Raw genomic sequence first — 24,633 nt, forward strand, 5'->3', positions numbered from 1 at the left:
ACACACAGGCTTCATAAGAAGCGCAGGAGCGGCAACACGAATTGTGAATCGAGAAGCGCCAGGTTCAGAGAGCTCCCACGGTCAAAGTGATGATATGGATGAGTCGACGCGTGACTGCAGTGGACAACACGGCTAAGAAACCCGTTACAGTGTAACTGCCTTCCCAACTGCCATCTTGAAGTAACCTTAGGTTTTGTGCCGAAATGGAGACGGCAAAAGGAACGCGTAGTTTTTGGAGGGAAGAGATGTGCTTGCAAATTAGTATTTGGGACAACCGGCAACACTTGTTTTGCAACACTTGTTCCATGAGCCAGGAGCAGTGAAATGGGTCGCGAGTGTTACATCAGGGCGGTGTGGGCTGACGAGCTTATCATAACGTGTTTGTGATGCTTACCAAACTAGCAAAACGTGTAACCATTGGGAGGTTACCGATAAAGGATGAATGCTGCTGGAAAGTACTGCGCTTACGTGATGCCAGACTCTGATGAGGTCGCAACGCTTACATAAATATGTGAAGGCAACATGCTTATCTGTATACTACCTGAAACCGTTAACTAAAAAGCTTAACGCGATCATTACTTGCTGAACATCTCACAGGCGAAAACCATTTCTACGAAGGCGCGGACTACGTCTCTAGTTTAGCTAGACATGTTTTCCCACGAGTTGAATGCGCGTGCTAATAGGCTGTTGGCTGAACAGAAAGCTAGGGTTGAACGGGAACGACAACGGCAGGAAAAGGAGAGAATCATTGCAGAACGTCAAAGGAAGCGAGAACAGGAGCGCGAGGAGGAGGCAAGACGGAAGCGCTTAGAACAACTTGCTGCCGAAGAACGGGTGTGTGGGCATCATCTGTCTACGCCAGGCTGTAGTTGCTTGTATCACGACCAGAGCCATGAAGCGCATGCTAGTCTAAAATCTCTGCATAATTTTGCTTTGGTTCTCAACTTTGGCCTCTGGTTGACTTGGTCCCTACACATCAAGGAGGTTGACCCCAAGGAGGTTGACCCTTGGCCACGCGAGTAAGCACGCATCCAGAGATGGAAACCCGTACTCCGCCACACTCCTGAACAGGTTCTTGAAGCTGAGTTCGAAGAGCGCGAGCACAACAAGGGTGTATTCCTGCGTGTAGAGCTACAGGCCCTGCCTGCGGACGAGAGCGTCGTCCAGGCAAAGGGAGTCAAGCGCAGTAAAGACAAGGTAACACGGGTCTCCCCCTTCCCCATGCACATACAGATGTTGGACACATCGAGAGCTTACTCCATATGGGTTTTTTGCACTGTCTTGTTTGGCAGCAGCCACTCCAGTTGTGCAATCCGACCCGTGGGTCAAGGCCCTGGCTTTTGCTCTGCGTGTTAACACCCAAAACGGATTTTTCCCAACTCCTGCCTACCCAACCTTGACTTAACGCATCAAATCCACAACAAATCCGCATCGAATCCACAAAACATATCGCCTCCCGTCCGCAGCTCATCCTACCGCCATCAGTGGGCTCCGCGCTCCTGGCCCAGGACGCCAGCAAGAACGGCGCCCTGCTTTTTCAGGTCGCACTACCAGCAGCAGCCGCTGCCACCGCCGCAACAGCAGCAGGATCGGGACAGGCTCCAGCCCCGTTCACATCCACAACCACAGCTACAGCCTCCAACTCCGCTGCAGGTCGCACACACGCTGGCGTTCTGGAGTTCACAGCACCCGAGGGCACGGTACTGCTGCCGCGCAAGGTGGTACATAGCCTGTATGGCAGTCTAGACGCGCAACCGAGCGGCACCGTCATTGTGTCGTACAGGCGGCTCGAAAAGGGCACCTACGTGCGGCTACAGCCCATGTCCCATGGCTTTCACGAGGCTTTGGGTGAAGGATTGCGGGAGACTTTGGAGGAGGAGCTGCTCGGACACAGCACACTGAGCGAGGGCGACTGGGTCACGGTAGTACACGGAGGTCGAGACTGGCCGCTGCGGGTGAGGAATTGGGGATGTGCGATTTGGGGCCTGCTTGAGGGGTGTAGGACTGGGGGGCATGCCGTTACGAGGGGCTTATGGTGCACCGGTGCGCCATGAAGAGAGTGCATCATGGCCCAAAATGTGGGATGGTGCTTTGGCTATATGGTACACGGTAAGTACTTATTGTTGGTTGGTTTGTGGGTGCGTAGCTTAAGGCGTTGAAGCGGATATTTAAGGCGTTGAAGCGGATATGGCTGAGAACACGGTCCGCCGCCAATCGGAGGCCACACGGCTATCGCATATCGTGCATTGAACCTTGTGCCTATCGCCATTTTTTGTGTTCATTTCTCCCGCGCTTACGGGCTGTCAGGTTCAGGAGCTCCAACCAAGTAATGCGGTGAGCGTTATTGACGTGGACATCGCAGCGGATGTCGTACCCTCTTTGGAGGCTGAGGAGTACCTGCGCCGCTGGGAGGAAGAGCAGCGCCGACAGCAGGAGCGCCTGGCCCAGCTGGCAGCGGAGCGGCTGGCACGCGAGGCAGCGGAGGCAGCGGAGCGAGCAGCTCGAGAGGCGGCGGAGGCTGCAGCGGCGGAGGCAGCCGCCACCGCGGCAGCAGCGGCGCGCGAACGGCTAGCAGCTGCTCTTCCTCCAGAGCCAGAGGCGCCGTCGTCCTCGTCTTCAGGGCCGGCCATCGCCGTCACCACTTGCGCATTCTCGTTGCCGGATGGCACCCGCATCACTCGGCGTTTTGCAGCGGGCACCCAGGTGCAGACGCTGTTTGACTTTGTAGATAGCCGGGGGGCGGGCGGGTGGCACCGCGGCAGCTATCAGCTCGTAACGCGCATGCCGCGGCGGGTAATAGGACCGGAGGCAGCTGGGGCGGGGTTGACGCTACGGGATCTCGGACTGGGTAACTCGGAGGCGTTCCTCCTGGAAGCTCTTGCGGTGCCGGCGGCGGCTGCAGCACCCATGGAAGTGGACGGCGCGGCGAAGGGTATGGCCACTGCTTAGTTTGACTTGAAAGGCAAGCGGGATCGTCTGGCTGTATCATTTGTTATTTTTTTTCGGCGGGGAACGGCGATCCACGAGGATAAGGGTGGGTTTCAGTCGCAGGGATGTAGCTTTGTCTTGTAGCTTTTTTCCGTAGGGCCCTAGGGCGGTGCTGAAGCCAGCGGACCCAAGGAGGGCCCTCCATAGCCGACCTGAATTCTGGCGCACTGCCGTTTGGTAGTAGGCATTGCAGCACGCCAGGCGCCTGTCGCAACGAGGCCCTCCTTCGCTGGTGACGCCGCCTATGTAGCTACTGGCAAGGCGCCACTGCCACGTAAACCTGGCGCTATGATAAGTGAACCTGGCTGCTACGCCAGCTATGGTGGTAACCCCGTGAGGTATTTCCGGAGCTGCGCGTGTATGTACGCAGATTAGAGTGCAGAGCTGCGTCAGTCGGACGTTTGTTGTGCGCCGGCAGCGGTTCTGGGTGGTGGTGTGGGGCAGTGCGGTTCTGAGGCACTGAAAGGCGGGCATGGGGTTAGGAGCGACGTGAGCGACATGTGGGGGGTCGTCCTAAGGGTCCCAGTCCTGAAGCAGCATTGATATGGAAAGGGTATCTCGTTCCTGGCGCTGCCCCGTGAGTGTGCCTATCAGCAGGCGCGTGCAGCTTAGCAACAGTGAATCTGAGTGCCTGAGTCGCATCTGTGCGTGTTTCATGATGGGGGATTCGGCTCGTACGTTCAACAAGTTAGGCAGCGTCAACCATCCTGTTGGATGTACAGTTGTGACATCACCGCATTTGCCTATTTCAGGATCGATATAGGATCCGATAAAGCCTATATGACGAGAGTTTTGCGTAGGAAAATAGGAAAAGTGAGTAGCATGCCGGCGGGTTTCGGCTGGTGCATTTCCGTGACTTGCACAAATCATATGCTGAAACAGCAGTTGGTGGATCGGTGTTAACGGGGCGAGGCTCGGGGCGTGGCTCGTCTCTGCCATCATCGCCGTTCACACTATACATGTATGTATCAGCAGAACCACCAGCTGCCCCGTGACACGAAGGGATGAGCCCACGCTAGACGAGGTAGCCACCCCTGCCCTGCGTCTGTATCCGTACTTGGGCCCCTTATACTACACTGCATTGAACTACTTTCCTAACCGACAACCAACAACGAACACCCTGCACTGTGCGATGGACGAAAGTAACGAAACCTCGCCTTGCAACAGCAACATACCGAATACGGTAAAGGGCAGGTAGCCATGAGCGCAATCGCTGGGACACACACCGACCAAGGCATGTGATATGGCTCCTCTCCTGCCGCTGCTGGTGTTTTGCTTTTCCTGGATTGCTCACGACACTGCTGCTCGCCTGCTGGACTGGAACTCCTCCTCGTCTCCCCTCTGCTCGCGCTGCAATGCTTCAGGCCTGAACAATCCCAAGTAGGCGCCTCTGTCATCCCAACAAACACACTGCGTCCGGATCACTCGCCCCACTATAAGAAGCTATATCGGATAAGAAGATGCAGGCAAGTACGTGCTACCTTTCCCGCTTGTCGCGACTGAAAAACAAAACAGATCAAACAAAAAGACGTAAAGAAACCCACTAGAATTAGACAACTTCGCCGCCAGCCACAATCTGACCGCTGCAAACCTGCCCACAACACAAGTGATCCGCTTTAAGACGAGGAAAATCCACAGTACGGCAAGGCGAGATGATGTAACATCTCAATGTCCTTTCACCTTCGCATATCTACGCGACCTGGGCGCCCATGCATATTTCTTTCCAATCCATCAAGATTGCTACAAACCAATACTGTAAGCAAACTTCAGTTTTAAAAAGGAAGAGCTCTACAACATTCAGATTGTCCAGTCCTCATCCCCTGTATATGTCCTGCACAAGGCGACCTTGATCAACCTGCTTAAGGTCAGGGTCCCCACATCCAAGGCCGAGAAACACGTGCCGTACGAAACACATCCCACACGGACATCGTCAGTGCTGCAAGGGGATGCCCTTTGCTGGGGCTTAATTATTGGTTCACGCAGCACGGGGCATGGGGCAAAAAGGGTATGCAAGAGCGCAACAAGAAACTGCCATTCGGGATGGGCCCCCTAATTGAGGCGGACCCGCCTTCCAGGGCCACAACTTTAAAAAGGAACGTAAGGACGTCCTCTTCCGATATCATGCCATCAGGGCATCTGCTGTCTGCCTCCTTATCCTTACTCGAGACCCAAGAATTCTCCCGTACAGCCGGACAGCGCTTCATCATGTACCGAAACCACCCCGTATTATCCGAGTACGACCCTCCCTATCCCTATTTCCAACGCTTCACAACGCAGTACACCATCGTTCTCTCTTCAACCCTCTGCGCGAGCCCCGACATCCTTGACATCTACTTCCTACCCACGGCAGGGGCCTGTTCAGCCACAACTTGTTGCGCGTGAATGTCCACCGCGTGCATACTGTCCCCAACGACCTTCCCACTACACCACCACTGCCACCGCCACTGCCACAACCTGCTCCGCTAAGCCGGCCCCTGCCGGGTCCACCCTTACGCCACCAGAACAGGTAGCCAGCCAGCCGACAAGCTGGGACATGGCCAACAAGCCACCAGCTCTCTGGCAAGCTAGGGGCCGGTCACCCACTCGGAGTTCCGTACAGCCTAGACAGCTCATCAGCTCAGCCCGGGTGGGGCGGCCGCAGATGAGGGTGGCGGCGGTGGGGGCAACGTCTGAGGTGGCGGTAGAGGCGCAGCTGCCACACCGCCGCCCCCAAGATGACTGCCCGGCGGTACACTAGCGTTGTCCCCGAGGGGAGTCGGCCCAGAGGCCAGCGCCCCCGCCGCCAGTGCGCCGCCACTGCTGCCGCCGCCGCCGCGCAGGCCCGGACCCCCACCAGCCAAGCCGCCATGTCCACCGCCGCCGCCAGTGGGCCCAAAGGAAGCGCCTCGGGACAGTCCATTGCCGCCGCCGCCACCGCTTCGACCCGCGGGTTCGTCTCTCTCCCGCTCCCGCTCCCGGTCGAACCGATCCCTGCTGGTACTGCGGCTCCGCCTGATTCGGTCCCGCTCCCGCTCACCTCGACCGCGCTCCCGCCCCCTGCTTCGGCTGCGGCTGCGGCATCTCCGATCCCGGCTACGACTCCGACTCCGGTCCCGACGCTCCCGCTCCCTCTCCCGGCTGCGGTCACGGACGTCGCGCGCGCGGTCGCCGCCATAATCTCGGCCTCGGTCCTCATAATGAGCGCCGCGAAGGGGCCGCCCACGGTCGCGGTCGCGGTCGAACTCTCGGTGGTCGCGGTTGTCCCGCCCACGGGCCGTATCTCGGTCCCGATCCCGGTCACGGTCCCAATCGCGGTCCCGTGGGTCACGACGTTGGTCTCGGTCGCGATCTCTGACGTCACGATCACGACGATCGCGTGGTGGATCTCGCCCGTCTCGATCCCTGTCGTACTCTCTAGATCGAAAATCTCGTTCCCGTTCCCGTTCGCGGCTGCGGCTCCGGCTCGTACGACGATCCCGCTCCCGTTCCCGCCACTCTCGTGCGCCACCACCGTTGCCGCCGCCGCCACCGCTGCTGCCGCCGCCGCGATCTCGATCCCGGTCTTCGTGGTGGGCGGATCGCCCGGGGTCGGATCCTCGACCATCCCGTGGATCTCGATCCCGATCTCGATCCCTACCCCTGTCTCGATCACGTGGATCCCGTGGATCTCGATCCCAACGCGTGTCCGGGGCTTCAGCGCTGTTGCGCTGCGGCGGCGGCGGGGGCTGGCCGCCAGCGCTAACGCCGCCGCCACGGCAGTCCCGCGGCGACAGCTCCATCCCGCCACACTCCCCACCGCTGCCGCCCACGGCATCCCGTAATCCAGGCGGCGACGCGATCTGCGGCTGCTGCTGCTGTGGCGGCGGTGGTGGCTGTGGTGCCGGCTGCTGCGGTGGCAGCGACGGCGGCAACGTGTGAAACCCCAGCTCCTGCGGCATATCCACGCCTGCCACTGCCGTTGTCCCCACTGCTGTTGATGCTGATGGTGCCGCCACGGCAATGGCGGTCGGCGACAACTCCGGCGGCCAGCGGGTCACGGGGGGTGAGACAGCGCCGCCACCGGCACCAAAACATGGGCCAGGCGGCGACACGTGACAAAGGTCCCCACCGCTGGAAGGCTCCCCTGCCTGGCTACTAAGTCCTGACCCCAGCCCGGGGAACTGTATTGCCATGTCGCCTGGCAGCAGCAGCTGCGGCGGGGGCACCCGCGAGGTAGGCGGGTGGAGGTGGTTGAAGTTGTGGTGATGAGCATGGAGGTGCTGGTGATGATGGTGAGGGTGACGATGGAGATGAGGGTGGTACGAGGGATGCAGCGGTGGGGGCCCCCCAGGCGGTGGTGCGGGCGGTGGTATGGGCAGTGGCAAGGGCGGCGGCGGTGCAGGTGGTGGCATGGGTGGCAGCGGCGGCGGCGCTGGTGGCGGGGGCGCGGCTGGTGGAGGCATGGGCGGCGGGAGCGCTGGGGGCGGAGGGCTGAGAGGAGATGCAGGCCCCGGCGGCGAGGCGGAGTGTTGCCGATGGTGCATGGTGGGCCCAGCGGGTGCTACTGCTGCTGCTGCTGCTGCCACGACTGCATGGTGTGAAGTTGCAAGCGGCTCCGAAGGATGCCGCCGAGATGCCTGATAGCCCTGGGGCGGATGTGGTGGCGGCGGTGGTGATGGATGTGCTGCCGCTGCTGTCCCAGACAGCGGCGGCAATGGCGGCAATGGTGTCGTACTGACGGCCACGGATCGAGACGCCGATGGTCTTTGGGACAGAGGCGGCGCAGCGGACGGCACCGCCGGCGGCGACGCCTTCGGCTTCGGCTTCGGCGACCTGAGTCCGGGTCCCCCTTGCGTCGCTGCCGCCGCTGCCTCCCGCTCATGCCGCGGCGATCGCAGCTCAACCTGCCCGGAATGCGGAGGTGGCGGCTTCTGCTGCTGCTGGTGCTTCTGCGGCTGTGGCTGGGCCGACTGCTGCTGCTGTTGGGATTGCTGGATGCGGGTGTGCAGTTGCCGAAGCTCCGCACCCGTCTTGCCGTTGCCAATGTTGCGGGCCGCTAGGTCCCACAGCTTCTTGCTCACGTTGGGTCCCCTCACCGACATGACCCGCTCTATGTGGCCCCCGATGGCCGTCAGATAGAGCTTGGTGTTCTGCACAATGACAGACTTGTCCGTAATAGACCCGTCCTGCAGCTTCCGCAGCTTGCGGATATCGGACATGGCGGGCTCAAGGAGCGTCTTGAGCTCCTCGCGACCCACGGGTCCGTCTAGGGGGCCGGGGCAGGCGGGAAGGAAATAGATATGGTAACTCACACAGAGTGATATTTCTACGCTGCCCAACACTAAAAGCAATACCTTCCCCACCCGCAAGGCCATGCGGTGGCGCAGTGTCTGTAGGTGAAGCACGCTCATTCAGCCACGCAGTTCTACAACTACCCACTATTATGCGACCCCTCCCTCCTGGAGCTTAGGACACCTAGGATTTGGCCTCGGCCGGGGGTTCCCCAGCATGGGGCCCACCACCACGGTTCCCACCTGCAGCAGGCGCCGCCGCTGCCGTATTCGCCGCCGTCGTTACCGCCTTGGGCTCCGCGGATACGCCCACTCGGGCGTCCATTCGCGGCCGCTTCTCCGACGGCCCCGCGGCCGCCGCTGCCCCGCCCGGTGCAGCCGCGTCGGCGGCGGCCACGCTGCCTCCCCCGGCCTTCCGCTTGCCGCCGGCCGCATGACCTCCAGCTCCTCCCCCTGCACCCCCCCCCGCTGCTGCCCCTCCCGGAGCGCTAGCGGCGGCGGCACCATTCACCACGCCGACAGCACATGGATCCCGACCCGCTGCTGGCGCAGCTGCCGCCGGCGGCGCAAGTGCGGGCGGAAGCTCCCGCTCCCGTTCTCGTACAGGTCCCGGCACTACTCCAGCCGCCGTGGCGCCGTCCGCTCGGCCGCCGTCACGATCGTGCGGTGGCGGCGGATGGACGGGCGCCTGGGCGCCTCCGGCACCGCCGCCGCCGCTGCCTCCGGCGGCTGCGGCCACCGCCGCCGCTGCGATTCCTTTTTTCCTTGCGGCTGCCCCAGCCGCTGGCCGCCTTACGGGCGGTGCAGTGGCTGCCTTGTGTACCGCATGCATCTTCCTGAGCAGCCCCAGAGCGCGGGTCTCCAGATGCGAAGCTGAGTACGGGAACAGGGGGCAGGTTGTGGGGACGGACACCAGGCAAGTGCGCCATCAGGCTGTTCGCAACACCTTGTCAAGGAGGGTGTTGAAAGCAGGGGATTCACATTATGCAAAAGGCAAAGAAACAAGTGCCGACGTACGGCATGAAAAGCGTAGGCGCTTACGGAGCACAGGGAGCTGTGGCGATAAAGGCAGTTAAGATGATGGGGCACAAGGCAGTTGCAAGGGTTGTAGTGTTGTTGTTGTTGGTGGTGGTGGTGGTGGTGGTGATGGTGGTGGTGGGTGAGCAGTAGCGATGTGCTCACGCGCTCACCCTTCGGCAAGCCGATGCCCATGCCGTCCTTTCCCGCCGCCGCATCGTCCCGCTCCCGCTCCCGTGCCGCCGCCGCGCCGCCCACCGCCCCCGCCAGCTTATCCGCCAGGTGGGGTCGAAGCGCCTCATCCGCCGCCACGCGATCCCAGTGACCCATGCCGTACAAGTGCACCCCCAGCAGCAACAGGGCGTCCTCACGGCTGGTCCAGTTGATGGTCTGTGAGCGGAGGGGGGAGGGGGGGGGGTCAACCACACGGGGGCCAAAGCAAGGGTTATCGCTCAGGAGGAAAGGAGGAAAGGAGGGAAAACGGCGCCACGGCGGCTGCGGCCCCGGCAAGGCGAAAGCCATCACACAAACCGCCATAATCAATCAATCGCGGCAAGTTAAAGGAAAACATTATGGTGCTCTTGTAAACGCCGTACGCCGAGTATATTCACGTGGTGCGGTGTAGTACTCCCACCCCTCTGACGACAAAGCTGCCGCGCGAGCCCCCCGCCCCCCCCCCCATACTACCACTAAATCACCATACCCTTTCCACCCCTCCCCCAAAACACACACACACACACACACACGCACATACACACCTCCCCCCCCCGACCCAGTAACCCACCTTCCCCCATTTCGGTACAGTCAGCTGGCTGGTGGCGTCCAGTCGGAAGTGCTGCACCGCGGGCTCCCGGGCCGCCGCCACCTTCTTAGCCAGCAGCCGCAAGCAGGAGCACACAGCGAGCAGCTCGGCGGCCTTCACACTCACGCCAAAGAAATCCAAAATGGCGTCCTGCACCCCCTCCCGCCAACACACCACCACCAGCATCATCAGGGGATGGCCAGCAGCCGAGCAGCCGAGCAGCCGATCAGCAGCAGCAATAGCGGAGAGAGGAAGGTGCATCACAATGTTGGGGCGGCGGGAAAACGTAAGACTGGAAAACATCAGGCGGTGGAAGACATCGGAGGAGGAGGACGAGGTCAACAGAGGAAGAATGCGTCTGCAAGTCCAAAGCACGACAAGAGAGGTGCTTCCACACACACACCCCATCCCCACCCCCACCCCCATCCCCACCCCCTATCCCCACCCCACCCCCCACCCCAACCCACCCCGCCAAACCCCACCTTGGCATCCTCCTTGAGCTCCTCCGTGGTCCTCTGCACCGCCGCCCTGCACCCGTCCATCAGCGAGTGCCACAGCGACAGCCGCTGACCCGCGCTAGACTCCTCAAGGGAGCGACCAACCTCGGAAGCCACGTCAGCAAGGCGCTCGCGACGGCCGTACCGCCGTACGGCACGTACAAAAGCGGCCGCGTCCCGGCGACTCAGGCTACGCGACTCAGGCTCACTGCCATCCTCCTGCGGTTCGTTGGCCGGTTGGTTCGTTACTTTGTTAGTTGGGCTAGGGGGGTTGAGATGTTGAAGCAACTGCAACAGGAGAGGAGGAACCAGGGGGAAGGGGGGAAGTTACCGTACAAGCAGTACAAACCATGTACCAGACAAAGCATACACAAACGCACATACTCGCATCCCCCCACATCACTTTCAACCCACCCCAATCCGTACCTTCATCAGCGGTATCCCCTCCTTATCCACCTCCACAATCCATTCGTCCACGCGCAGAGCAGCACCGTCCACAGGCGGGCCCGGCTCCAAGCCACCGGAAGCGGCTCCGGGCTTGGAGCGACCGCCGCCGCCGCCACGAGCCCCTCCACCTCCACGACCCCCCCTCCCCCCGCCACCGGCCCCTCCCCCCGCCCTACGACCACCTAATCCCCCCGGCCCGCCGGCCCCGCCGCCACCAGCACCACCACCACCGCCGTTATCATCGTCCGAGTCGGCCGCCAGCGCGCGGCGAGCCGACCTAGGCAACAGGTCCTCCTGGAGAAGAGTAACCACCGGGAATCACCCGGCGGCGGGCGGATGATACGTCAAGAGTGGATAGATACGCTTAAAGTGAACGAAAAGGGAAGATGCAGAACAATAAAAGGTAAATAAGACCTAAAAACTCTAAAACCCATTCCCTTGCATACACGTGTCTCACCTCCTAAAACCCGAAAACCCCTCGCCCAACCCCAGGCTCACCAATCCAGCGTGACCTCTCCCGCCACTCCAATCGCCCCGATTAACTCTCATATCACACACACTCCCCCTTTTCCCCCCTTTTAGCACTACTCCCTCACCCCACGCCCTCACACACCCCTTACCTCCTCCTCCTTGGGCCGCTCCGAAGGCGGAATGAGCTTGGACCAGAACGCCGCATCGTCCTCCTCGTTCTTGAAGGTGGCCACGTTGAAGGAGGACAGCAGCTCCGCCGCCGCCGCCGCGTTCTCCTCCGCCCCTGCCGCCGCCAGGGCGCGGGTGTCCACCACCTCGGCACGCTCCAATATGGCGTCAATGTCGTCTTCGTAAAGCGCGGAACGAACTCGCTCAGCGGCATTTGAGTCGTCCTGCACAGCAGGTGGTGGTTGCACAGCAGGTGGTGGTTGCACAGCAGGTGGTGGTTGCACAGCAGCTTCATTCAGAAGGTCAAGGAAGTCGAGGAGCTCCAAGAATCCGAAAGTGGTTGTGGAAGGAAATAGACAAAGGGAAATAGACGCAACCGTTACAAGAGCAAAAACAAAGACGCACAAGACGCACAAACGCAAGTCACTCGAAATCAAAACGGCCGACGTCTATAGCAGAACCCCAAGCGCCAGAGCCTACAACAAAACGGGAATGCGGCAGGCAGAGAAGAAGGTAAAGATGATAATAGACAATATTAACCCTGGGTGGCACCTAATAATACAACAACGCCAAAAAAGGACAATCTCGGGAGGATTCCCGAGACTCACCCACCTCTACAAAACTCCACACACACATACACACCAACTCTCACCCACCCCATACACCCCCCCCTAATTTCCCCCAACCCCACCTTCCCCTCCATCTCCCCCATCGGGTCCCACCCACCTCCGGGGCCTGCTTGAAGAGGTCCTCCGCACCAAACCTCAGAATGGCCGCCAACTCGTCCTTCCCAAACATCTGCTTGGCACTCGCGCCCGCCTTCCCCGCCGCCGGATCCAAAATGGTACGACCCGATGTGTCCATGCGCTGAATCACCAGGTGGTCCAACACCATCTTACGTTTGGCTCGCTCCAGGATGTCCTCCTCCACACTGCCGCTGGTCACGAAGCTGGGGATTTAGAAGTGGGGGGCGGGGGGGGGGGGGGGGGCGGGGCAGGGAGGGGCGGGGGGACGCGGGTTTCAGGCGTCGTACGAGTTCGTTGTGTTACAACAGGTGTGTGATGTTCCGTGCAAGTTGCTGAGCGACAAACGTGCGCGGATGTGTGTATGTGTTTGTGTATGTGGTTTGGGTGAAGGGTGGAGGTATAGTGCTACCACTACCTATATTCCTGCTACTGCTACTGCTTGTACTGCTACTGCTGTACTGCTACTACTGTTTTTCTTACCGGTAAATGTTGACGGTCTCAGTTTGTCCGATGCGGTGCGCTCGCGACATGGCCTGCAGGTCGTTCTGCGGGTTCCAGTCGCTGTCAAAGATGATGACGGTGTCGGCGGTGGCCAGGTTGATGCCCAGACCACCGGCGCGAGTGGACAGCAGAAAGGCAAAGTCGGGTGACTCCGGCCGGTTGAAGTGCTCCATGGCCGCGTGGCGGGCGGCTGCGGGGGTGGAGCCGTCCAGGCGCTGGTGGGTGAACCCGCGGTGCCGCATGTAGTCGCTGATGATGTCCAACACGCGGACCATCTGCGAGTTTGGATTTGGGTGTGGAAGGGGGGTCCACTGTGTGCATATCACATGAGTGTGTGCGTGTTCGGGTGTGTGAAGGTTAGGCCTGACGACACTGGCCAGGGGCTGCTGCCCAGCCCCAACGGAAAGACCGCCTAAGCTCCTCTCTCCCGCGGACGGGAGCGGGGCGCTAGAGGGGCCTCTGCCCCCTCCTAAGCAGCCGAGAGCCGCAAACACACACGGTTTAGCTCGCGCCTTACCCCAGGCTCCTATCCCTTAGATTCCTCTCGCCTGCCGTCCTAAAACCCTAAAACCCAGGGGAAAAAATCTAAAACCCTCGAACCCCCGGCTTCCCCACTACGTTTTCCCCCTCTCCCCCCAAAATCCCCAATCCACCCCGTGTGCCCCTGCCTGCGAGAAAATGAGCACCCTGTGCCCCGTCTGTTTCAGTCGCCTGAGCAGCTTGTCCAGCAGCACCATCTTGCCGCTGGTTACGATCAGTCGGTCCACCGCCGACTTGTCGTCCTCCGAGCCCCGGTAGTTCTCCTCCGCGGACTCGAACAGAAAAGGGTGGTTGCAGCACTTCTTGAGCTCGCCAATGATGTTGAGGAGGGACACGTGGCCGCCGCCGTGGGAGCCTGAACCGAGTGGGAGTGGGAAATAAATACACACCGTCTGTGTGTGTGTGTGTGCGTGTGTCTGCGTGTGTGTCTGTATGTGTGCGTCTGTGTTTGTCTGTATGTGTATCTCGCGGTGTGTGGGTTTAGTGGATGTGGAGGAGACCGTAATTGGGTGTGCGGCGATACGGAGGCTTGACTTCGAGATCAATTTCGGTTAATAAAAAATTTAATACTTTTTAAATTATGGGAGCTTGTTGTTGGGTTTATTACGACACGAAAAAGACCTACCATCAGGCGCTGGAAAACCCTCTCAAAAAAATACCCTTTTACCACAATTCCCCAATCTCCCATCTGATCTCCCCCCCTCCTTCCCTACCCCCCCTCGCTACGACATCTCTGGTTCGGCAGCAGCAACATCCCTTCTAAGCAGCACTATAGGTCAAGGCCGTGCGGACTTGGCCATTTTTGTTTTTAGCTTTTCAACTTTTCCACATAATACCTCTCCCTCCTACCTAATCCACCTATCCCCCCAGTGCCCCCCAATCCCCCTCCCCTCCCCTCCCCCTCTTTCCCCCCCTTCCCCCCCACCCAACGAACCCTTGTTGAGCTCCTTGAAGTTCCGCGTGAGAATCCACTTGTAGTACTGCTTCTGCAGCGGCGTCATGTCCACTCTGAGGATGCGCTCGTTCTTGGGCGGCAGGGACTTCTCCACGTCTTTGATCACACGGCGAAGCAGGTGGGGCCGCAACACGCCATGCAACCCCGACACGCTGTCAGCCTGCGGGTCGACGATAACGTCAACGTCAACGTCAACAACAACAATAATCGATGGTGGAAAAACAAACACATCCAGAGGCGGCGGGAAGGAACAAAGGCGATGGGCGGGTGGGGGCTTGGGGTGTGGGTGGAGGGAAGCGGGGTGATTAGTAGTATAAAGGTGGGGACCGGGGCCGGCGGGGCCCCCTTTTGAAGGCTAAGGGCGGCCGGCGGGGTGCTGCTATCTAGCTGCAAGGCAGGGCAAGGCAAGGCAAGGCAAGGCAAGGCGGGCCCTGGCGAGAACCGAAGCACAAACGACACAACACGCCAACACAGCACACACAACACGACACACACTAACACCAAAACAGGAAAAAAAAGTAAAAAAAAACAATCGCTTGCGGAAAAACCTAGAAAAAGCTAGAAAGAAAGCCACAGGGAACCGAGACAACACGAACATCAACTTAAACAGACAGGGCGTTCAAGAGCCGGTCCGACTGACCACTCAGTCACCCCGCCACCTCCAAACGCTGTCTCTCTCGTCCCCCTCACCGTCTCCAGCGAATATTCCGCCTCGAATCGCTCGCAGGTGGGGAACTTGTCCGGGTCCAGGAAGTGCAGCAGCGCCCAGAGCTCCTTGAGGCTGTTCTGAAGGGGAGTGCCCGTCACCAACAGTTTGTTCTTGAAATGCCATTCCATCAGCTCCTGTACGACAAATCGTACATTTTGCACGAGGTGACAAAGGCGGGAGGTTGAGTCCAGAAAAAGGAGAAACGAAACCGCTCGAGTGGGTGTAGGCAGGGGGGGTGTTATGTTCAATGAAAAGACCAGAGACAAGCACAGCGTAAATTACTAATTGATCCCAAAGCGCAGAAACATACATGCACACAGACACACACGCACATAGACCTTGTTTCCCCCCACCTTTCCCCTCCAACACACACTCTCACTCTCACCTGGTACAGCGCCGACTCGGCGTTTTTAAGTCGGTGCGCCTCGTCCACCAGCAGATAAGCCCACTTAATACGGGACAATATCTGTACGTAGGTATGCACGTAGCCATGACGGAAAGGCGGTTATTTACGTCAGCAAGATGCAGATTGGGGGGAATACACGTAGAGCAACAGAATGGGCATCAGCCGGAGCAGCGGAATGGCAGTAGCAGCAGCAGTAGCAGCTGCACAAGCAGCGGATTTTATCAGGGGGTCCAGCTTTCGCCTCTCCCCCTCCCCCTCCCCTCCCCTACTCGCACCTGCGCGTCTTTCAATATAAGCTCATACGTGGTCAGCAGCACCTCAAACTTGTGCGGTCTACTGGACTTGTGATGGGATGCCGGGTCGCACTCGTAGGCTCGCAGCACCTCCCGCGACCGGGAGTCCCCCACGTACACCACCGCGTTGACAAAGGGCACCCAGCGCCTGAACTCCCGTATCCAGTTGGGCACGGTGGACAGCGGCACCACCACCAGGAAGGGGCCGCGGATCTGGAGCGCCTCAGCCAGGTAGCCCACGAAGGACACACACTGCGGGGTGGGGGGGTGGAGAAGGGGGAGAGAGCAGAGGGGTGGGGTGGGGTGGGGTGGGGGCTAGAAAAGGACAAGGACAAACACACCCAAACGGCGGCCAGGCGAAGGACACACACTGCGGAACTGTAGGGTGGCTGTATGTGCGTGTGGCTGTGTGTGTGGCTGTGTGTGTGGTGGTGTGCTGGGGTGGGTGGGTGGGTGGGGACGGAGATCAGGTCATGCATAAGTCAAAGGAGGACCGCGGGGCCGCAATGTTGCAGAGTGCTGCAGAGTGGGAGCGTGCGAATGGCGGGTGGCGTTGATGGCAGCCACCCGACCACGTGGGGGTGGTGGTGATGGTGGTGCTTCTCTTGTGAATTCTACGTCACCCTTTCAGAGGTTTATTTCTTTTTTCTTTTTTCACGGACGGGAATTTACTCGTTCGCGCTGATGTACGATGTATGGCCGCTTGCGGTGGGGTTGTTGGATGACGGCTAGATGAGGGGAAAGAGACAGTTGATAGGGTGGGAAACGAACGTTTTTCGTCCCCGCAACGTATGACGTTTCCTACCAACAATTGGCGTTACGCACACAGTACGTTCTGCAGTACTTTAAGTTCCCTCTGCCGTACATCCGCCCCAAGCACCGACTGCCGTACGAGTCCAGCGCAACGGCGCAAACTGCTCACAGTCCCTCCAGGTACTGCCCCAAAGAAGTGGGATGGGGTGAGGTGGTACGACGAACCACTGACGCTTAAAACAGATACCAGAGATCCACGGATACTCCAGGATTAGACACAGATGCTGCAGGTTATATCTTTGTGGGTTACTGACCAGTAATGGCTTGAATAGTAGTCATGGCGGCGATGTGGCCAGCTAGATTGCGAAACGAGGTGGGGTGATAGGGGGGCATTAGGGGTGATAGGGGGACCGGGCCCCGCAACCCCAACACATCACACCACATCAACACATACATACATACCGTGACCCATGGGCCCATCCATACAGCATTCACACAGCCCCTCCACCCCTCCATTCCCCCCGACCCCGACCCCGACCCCCCCCACCTGCACTGTCTTCCCCAGCCCCATCTCATCCGCCAGAATGATGTTCCGGTTCTCCGACCAGCTGTAGATCATCCAGTTAAGGCTTTCCATCTGGTAGTCGCGGAGAGTGCCGCCTGCGGGGTCGGGGAGGGCCATGGGGAGGAATGGGGGGGGAGTGAGGGCTGTGAGGGCGGGGATTGATTCAAATCAAGGAAATCACTAACGAGCTGCCAGCTCCAAAGTTCGAAACTGCCCCTAGGGAGTGAGTCCTAACCGATGAAGTCAGCGAGCGACCCATGGTTCCGCAAGTAAAGACCCATGACGTGAAGGACATTTTATATCGACAAGCAGAGGGGAAGGGATGGGGGGAGGGAAAGAGGGCAGTCAACGTGGGGCAGGACAGCAAATGGGGACCAGGGTGAACGGGACGTGAAGGGGGGGATGGGGAAAGGATTATCAATCTAAAAACCTAATGCAAAGGTGAGGGTGAGGTTGAGGGTAAAGTCAGGAAACTTTACCACACCGCCACATACATATCACCCACATTGCCCTTGTGCCACAGACCACGGTAAAGTGACATGTCCTCAAGACTTGCTGCTCTCCTCTCCCGCTGGCATGCCCCCTGCCTTGCTCGCCCCGGATAGACTCCCGCCCCCCCCCCCTTCCTTCCGTCCCTTCCCCCCGGACGCAGCGCCCCCTCACACGCCCCCAATCACCCACCTCTCAGGTACTCGGGCTGCTTCTCCAAGGCCCGTGTGCCCTTGATCTTGAACTGCTTGCGAGCCACGTCCACAGAGCGACCCGGCTCCAGCAGCCGCTGCTCCCGTTGCAGGTACAAATCGATCTGGGTGCTGCCGCCTGCGATGCCGGTTATTACACACATTACACACACAACGTACAGACATACATACAAAACGGGCCGGATTGCTTCATTTAAATATCTGCAGTCAGTGAAAGTTCTATAAAATGTTAGTACAGCAGTACAAGTGCAGGCAACGACAAGACGTCGTAGCAGCACAGGCTGATGGAGGCGCAGAAGGGGGGAAGGAGCGGCACCCCGGGGAGGTGGGGTTGAGGTTCCCTTGGTTGCCCTCTTGGGTCCCATCCCTTCCCCCCACCTCCGCCTGCCCCTTCTTGTGCTGACGCTGAGGCTGAGGTTCACCTGGGGTGAGGCCCCGTGGCAAACCCACACCTGGCCCGCCTTCCCTCCCCAACTCCCTGCCCACCCACCCACCCCCCGCAGCACCTCCCGCCTACCTACCTGCTTTGATGACGTCATTGACCGTCTCCCAGGTGCATTCCGCGTACGGCAGTCCCTCCCATTTGACCAGGTACTTGGTGACGTTGACCATCTCCACATCCGCCGCCTCCAGCTCCCTACGTCGCTGTCCGGGGGGCCCCACACTGCCCCGGGCCCCCTCCGCCTCATCCTCCTTCTCGTCCGGGGGAGAGCAATACACACAGGCCTGCTTCTCAGCCAGGACCCGCTCAACCTGCGATAAATTGAGTGCGGGGATGAGGTGGATTGGGCTGGGTGAGGTGGGTTTGGTGAGGTCTGAGGTGGGTTGGGTGAGGTGTAAATGGCGTGGGTTGTTCTGGGGGATGAGGTCCAGTAAAGCAGCCAAACAGCTGATGACACTATGAAGGGGTGGGAGCCACCCCACCCCGCCCGTTGCCAGTCCGCGCACCCCTAGCTGTGCACCTTTTCAGCTGAAGCCCTCAAGCGACATTTACGCCGCGGCACACTCTTCTGCTGTCACCAAACAATCCGCACCAACCTCCTCCTCCTCCTATTCCTCCTCCGCTTCTTTCACCACTACTATGCCCCACGGCCACCGCACCACCTTGGGCACTCATCGCCATTTCACAGCCGGGGGGGGGGGGGGAAGCCATCCCAGGGCTTATGTTCTTTCCTCTAGCTCTCCCCTCCACCTTCCTTCGCACTCCCTCACCCCCCCCCTGATTCCCCCCTGGTTGAACCACCTCCCCTCCCCTCCCCTATACCTGCATGTGTTGCTGGTTGAGCTGCGCCTCCATCTCCCTCTCCACGTCCTGCATCTCCTGCTCCTCACGACTGAATCCACGACGGCCCTCCTCGACATCATCAACCTGGAGGGGTAAAACAGAAGGGGGGGGGTCATGTGGACGTGTAAGAAACCCTAAAGGAATACATAGGCAAGGGAAACATGCACCATATGCAAGGAAACAAGGAATGAGCTCTTGGCGTCCAAAGCTCCAAGCTGACAAAACCCCAGTTTAAGGGGAGGGGTAAAAGGTTTGGAGGCTAGCGCGGGTACTTGCCATTTCAAGGGAATTGGCAAACGGTATGCCCTGGCGCGAGTGCAGATGCCCAGCGTGGACCGGAGGTGGGGGAGGGGGAAGGGATTGGGCCGGGGGGTGCACACTGTCCTATCCAACTGTTTGTCCGTCAGTCCGTCTGTCTCAATTAACCCGTATTTCCTCACCCTTTTGATGTAAATGAGCACCCGCTTGTAGCCCCGCAGATGCTCCAGAACCGCCCGGCTGTCCCAGCTGCAGTGGATGTAGCTGTAACGCTTCCACTTGATATAAAACTCCCGACTGGCCCAAGGGTCACCGGCCACGGGGGACAGCGTCTCAGACTCCCTGCATGCACAAGCATACGACGTGGTCCGACAAGGTACGACATGATATGTGTTTCCCACGTCCAGGAAGAACCGCACACGAGGCCCAAGGGAGGGGAGGGGACTCGAAGTGCGGGGACTCGGTGCCCCCAGCTCAAAGGGAGGTGCATGTGCATGTGCATGTGCATGGTTGTCCCAGTAACGCCACGGAAGGACATCCCTGCTACCACAACACACAACGCACAACGCACCCCCCCCGCCCCGCAACCCTCCGTCCCTTAAGTTCTCTGTACCTGTGCGCCAGGACCTTGTCAATTTCATCCTCCACCTCATCCTCGTCGGGGTCCTCAAACGCCGACAGAGCCTCCTTCGCCTTGCCGCCACCTCCACCCCGCCCGCCACCACGGCCACCCCCGCCGCCGCCGCCGCCCTCATCGTCGTCATCATCGTCGTCACTCTCCGCGTACGACACCACCTTGGCGACGCTGCGTTGGCTGGTACGGCACGGCGGCGCGCGGCGGCGGCTGCCGCTACTTGACCGGCCGCCAGCTGGCGGCGCGGAGCTCTGTCTTGATGACGACCCCCCTCGCCGGCCCCCGGCGCGGGGACTCGTCGCTCGCTCCTCAAACGCCGTCACAGAGGCCTACGTGCCATGACAGCAATGTGTCATAATCATGACCATTTCATGCCATGAAACGTTAGCCCAACAAACGCAACCCAGCACTTGTGCCACCCGTGCACCGTTGCTGGCCCGGTGATGCCGTACCACTGACCAAGCAGTCCGTTGTATGCATATTTCATGGGATGCAGATGTAACCCGTCACCCGTCTTCTGCTTCTACTCCCGATGTTGTTGCGTTGTTGCTGCTTAGCGGTGGTAAAGGACGAACACGAATCAGCACCCTTTGGGGATTGGGCTGTCGTAACCCACGTTAGGGCTCCAGAGAAAGATCCCTTTCCCGCGCGCATACGCCTCTGCATGCTCGCATGCGTGTGCAGGCACCTATTTTCGCAGGTAGGCGCAACCCAGTCGAGTGACCGCCGCAAGCGAAAGACTCAAAGAAGATCCAACGGAGCCACACAAAGCAGCCACAGAGTGGCCACTCCGTCAAAGCTCTCAAAGCGCTCCTCCTTGCCTTTTCCCCCTTGACAACCACCCTTACCTCCCCCCAAAAAAACACGCCCAAACTAATTTTTAATGATGTCCCAATTCCTCACCGCGTAAGCACACACACTCTCACCCTGCGTGGACGAGCTCTCAACCCGTTAATCTGCCGGTCAATAGCTCGCGCTATCTCCTCATCGTCATCCTCAACGCTGTCCTGCTGCGGGGGAGGAGGTCACCAAAACACACCAAACACACGCTCGCGCACAGAGCTGGAGAGAGAAAATCTGCAGTGCATTCTGGAAACGCGCGGTGGCCCCCGCGGTGGCAACCAGCGCCACTATCATAGCCAAGTACCGCAATTCGGCATTGTCTCGCGGCCTGTTTTGCCGCTCTGCAGCTCGGCTGTGACCCGCTGTAACATCACACGTGCCACTGTACGACACTGTACGGCGGCTCCAGTGCAGGTGGGTCGCCGCTGAGGATGCAGACAGGTTGGCATGCTACCCTACCCCTACCCCTACCCTGAGCCGTGCTTTCGCCTGCTGAGCCGCCTGCCGCCGAGGCCGCGCCGCTGCCGAAGCTGACATTGCCCGCGACCGCCGCTTCCGCGGCGCATAGTCCTCCTCGTCATCATCGTCCTCATCACCGCCGTCTTCCTCATCCTCATCATCATCCTCATCATCGTCGCCGGCATCGTCGTCGTCATCGTCTTCCTCCTCCTCCTCCTCCTCGTCGTCGTCGTCATTCATGTCTACATCCTCATCTGACTCGTCCTTGTACTGCTCAAGCGATATGTGGCCAAGCGCAGGCGGTGAGGAGAGCGAAGGAAGGGCGTGGGAGTGGATCATTAGCTTCCATAACCGATATAATGCTGCAATAGTGTGCACCGCCTCAGCAAAACAAGCGACATGCGACTTCGCACCGCGGCTGGCAGCTGCCGCACGGCAGCAAACGATGCAAGTCGCCTTCCGTCGCTAGATCTAGATTTTCTTTTCAAATAGAATCGTAGGGATCCAAGGCGGCTTCCTCTTTCCCCCGGGGCCCACATCCCCAGATCAACTGGACCCACCGACTTGCTACTGCGAGTGCTGCGCCTGGCCCGCGTTCGAGCAGGCGCAGCAGCCTTCCTGCGCCGCGGCGGAGCCTCTTCTGATGCGTCATCATCATCGTCGTCGTCATCATCGTCATCGTCGGCACCGTTATCGTCATCATCATCTGCGGGCGCAGAGGAGGAGAAGCGGGTTCTGCACGGTGCATGGGTTACACACGGTGTTTGAAACCCTCCTGCCGGGGTTTCGCGGCCCGCGAAGAGTTGCGCTGGTCCCGTGACTGTGCTGCTGCCCGACTAACACACCCCGCCTACGGGGGAGGCCAATCAGCAACTCGGATGCCTTACTTGCGACGTAGTCTTCGTCACGGTCGTCTTCGTCCCTGCGTATAAGGCGTCAGCGGCATTGGGGTGCGATGGCCCAGTCTTAGCCGGTATGGACGCAAAACTTTAGGCGAGCCCCCGTCATCGCGTCTGCAGACTGCAAAAGGGGCACTCCCCGTAACAGGTTCTGGAGACTGACCCACGACGCAAGCTGTCTATTCAGTAGCTACGTGTTGAGGGCTTTGGACACCGCTGCAAAACGTCGGCGCGGAATCCCATGTGACTGGCAGAGAGACCAAAACAGAACGTGACCCTGCACTGCTTACGCAGCGGGTTCCTCATAGGCGTCTTCGTCCTCCGACGCCATGACGTCCGGTTCAGCCGGCAAATACGCCTTCTTAAGCTACAGCATGGACTACGTATACTGTGATGATCTGCGTCCCGTTAACCTGGCCCGCAAACGGTCTGCATAACACAATCGTGAGCGCGCTGAGTACATAAAACGATATGCTACGATCCAAGGGCTGCACGTGTGATTTATTACAGTTTTTGTTTATTTAATTGCATAGAAGTCATTGTTTGGTGCATTCATCCTGCGTGCATATTGTAACTCTACACGAGCGTTTCGGTGAACGAACGAGACTCAAAATCGGCATCATAGGTGAAGACCAAGACAGCAAAACCATACCCCACAAGCATCAAAAGCTGAAAGTACACCATATTCTTCCAGTAGCAAGGCATATCAACCTCCGAAACACATTCGTACAAGTGACAACCCGTCACAAATACTCTATAATCATAACCAACTACTGACGAATCTTGCAATAAATGCGGAATCTAAACCTTGAAAGCATGCGGCGGGCCATTTGTTTAATATACACACTCAATACGTATTCAGGGCATGTGCTAGTTCAATGCCCTTCTCCACGGTGTTGCTTGCCGGAGGCCGAAGAGCTCTCAGCACCCGCCGAGCGGCAACGGTGCACATCCAAAAACTCAGCATCGTGACCGCCGCCAAAGCAAACATACCCTGCCAACCCAACTTCGTTCCCTGCCAACCGCCCACAAGTGACCCCAGCCCGTAGCCCAAGCCAAAGTAGAGACCTTGGAACGCTCCCTGCGCGCGTAAACAGGACGCAGCATACCATTGGTTCGTATAGGCATCGTTATTATCATGAGAACCAATAGTTGAACAGCGCCACGTGGCATGCAAGGCAAGGCAAGGCAAGCCCCAGTTCGCAATTCCCGGTTCAAATCCACGTTTACCCCAACAGAACCCACAACGAGGCAAAGCAATCCTGACCCATTGCACACGCACATGCCCCGAAGCAGTCGACTTATCGCTAACCCGACTCTATGCCTACTCCTTCCGTCCCGGCCCAGCTGCCCGCGCAACCCGCACTAACGCCCGCCCAAACCTTCGCTGCACCACTCACAACCCAAAGCCCCCAACCTCTGCCGCACTCCGCCACACGCCATGCGCCACCGCCCTCCTCGCCAGTTCCTGCCCGCCGCTAACATCGTTTAATTAACACCACTCCCCCGCACCTGCAGCGTCGCCGCCATCTCCGGAGGTGCCAGCAGCTTGCAGTTCACGGTTCCCGCGCCCCAGCCGCATGCAAAGGTAATGCCGTGCAGCACCTCCACCGGCAGGACCCACATCACATTACCCGCGTACGGCAGCGCAGCGTACAGCGCCAGCCGTACCACGTACACCGCCTGCACCAGATCCAGTACGGCAGGGACGCCCCAGCTGTCGAGTAGTCGGTCTTGCAGCTGGAAGGCAGGCACTTCCGCAGCGCATGTAATCTGGCGGGGTGATCACACGGCCACGGGAGAAGCCGGGTTTGGAGGGTGAGCGGTTAGTGGGCGGACAGATGGACAGATGGACAGATAAATAGCGCCGCGGGGCCGCACAGGGGGGCGGCATGCAATCTGCGGGTCCTAACGGCGAATGCAGGCGGCAGGTGGCGGCCGGCGGCCCGCGACTGATCCCGGTACGGCGGCCCATTCCGGCTATACCGACGAGAAGGAGGACGAGGAGGACGGGGACGTGGAGGAGGCGGAAGAGGACATGCGAGGACATGCATGTGTAGGAGGAGGCTGTAGAGCACGGGGGTGTGGTTGGCACGGGGATCGCGTTTGCCAAAGCACAGCTGGGAAGCGTGCAGTCGAAAGAGAGAAATCTAAAGTCTAGAATTCACACCACCATCACGAAATGGATTTCACATGATACAGCTTAATACAACAGTTCTTATAAAGCAAAGCCGAAGCGCATGTAAGCAGCAGCCCAAAAGAGCCCCCTAAAAGGACCTTCCAAGGCGGCTCCTTTGGACATCGTGAGCACCGCGGCCGGGGGGGGGTTGGGGTGGGGTGGTTGGCGCCATGCGGCCTTACCGTCAGCGTAAGGCCCATCAGCGTCCCCGTGGCGCCCATCTCCCCCAGGTACAGGAACCTGCGCAGCCCCCACGCCGCAAGACACA

The 24,633-nt window shown here is 59.5% G+C and overlaps 2 protein-coding genes across 2 annotated transcripts; one reads left to right on the plus strand and one right to left on the minus strand.

Annotated features, from left to right (window-relative positions):
- Positions 1-1,071: 1,071 nt before the first annotated feature.
- On the plus strand, positions 1,072-2,949 carry VOLCADRAFT_86921 (uncharacterized protein; the record flags this gene model as incomplete). Its single annotated transcript, XM_002946652.1, has 3 exons — positions 1,072-1,197; positions 1,467-1,955; positions 2,308-2,949. Coding segments are annotated over 3 exons (1,257 nt in total), but the record flags the coding sequence as incomplete, so codon positions are not given.
- Positions 2,950-5,600: 2,651 nt separating this feature from the next.
- VOLCADRAFT_120343 (uncharacterized protein) lies at positions 5,601-24,633 on the minus strand (the record flags this gene model as incomplete). The annotated part of the gene is made up of 27 exons (XM_002946832.1): positions 24,548-24,633; positions 23,699-23,959; positions 23,180-23,267; positions 21,848-21,993; positions 21,300-21,557; positions 20,889-20,995; positions 19,965-20,156; positions 19,534-19,693; positions 19,073-19,177; positions 18,330-18,561; positions 17,789-17,926; positions 17,090-17,202; positions 15,772-16,041; positions 15,476-15,556; positions 15,072-15,224; positions 14,352-14,541; positions 13,654-13,781; positions 12,866-13,161; positions 12,516-12,588; positions 12,366-12,458; positions 11,621-11,863; positions 10,980-11,294; positions 10,539-10,841; positions 10,039-10,215; positions 9,428-9,644; positions 8,481-9,110; positions 5,601-8,212 (listed from the first exon to the last, which is right to left on the minus strand). Exons 1-27 carry the CDS (start codon positions 24,584-24,586, stop codon positions 5,601-5,603), a joined length of 7,620 nt encoding a protein of 2,539 aa, XP_002946878.1. The 5' UTR covers positions 24,587-24,633.

Source organism: Volvox carteri (genome assembly GCF_000143455.1).
Source record: "Volvox carteri f. nagariensis unplaced genomic scaffold VOLCAscaffold_4, whole genome shotgun sequence".
Taxonomy (NCBI): Eukaryota; Viridiplantae; Chlorophyta; class Chlorophyceae; order Chlamydomonadales; family Volvocaceae; genus Volvox; species Volvox carteri.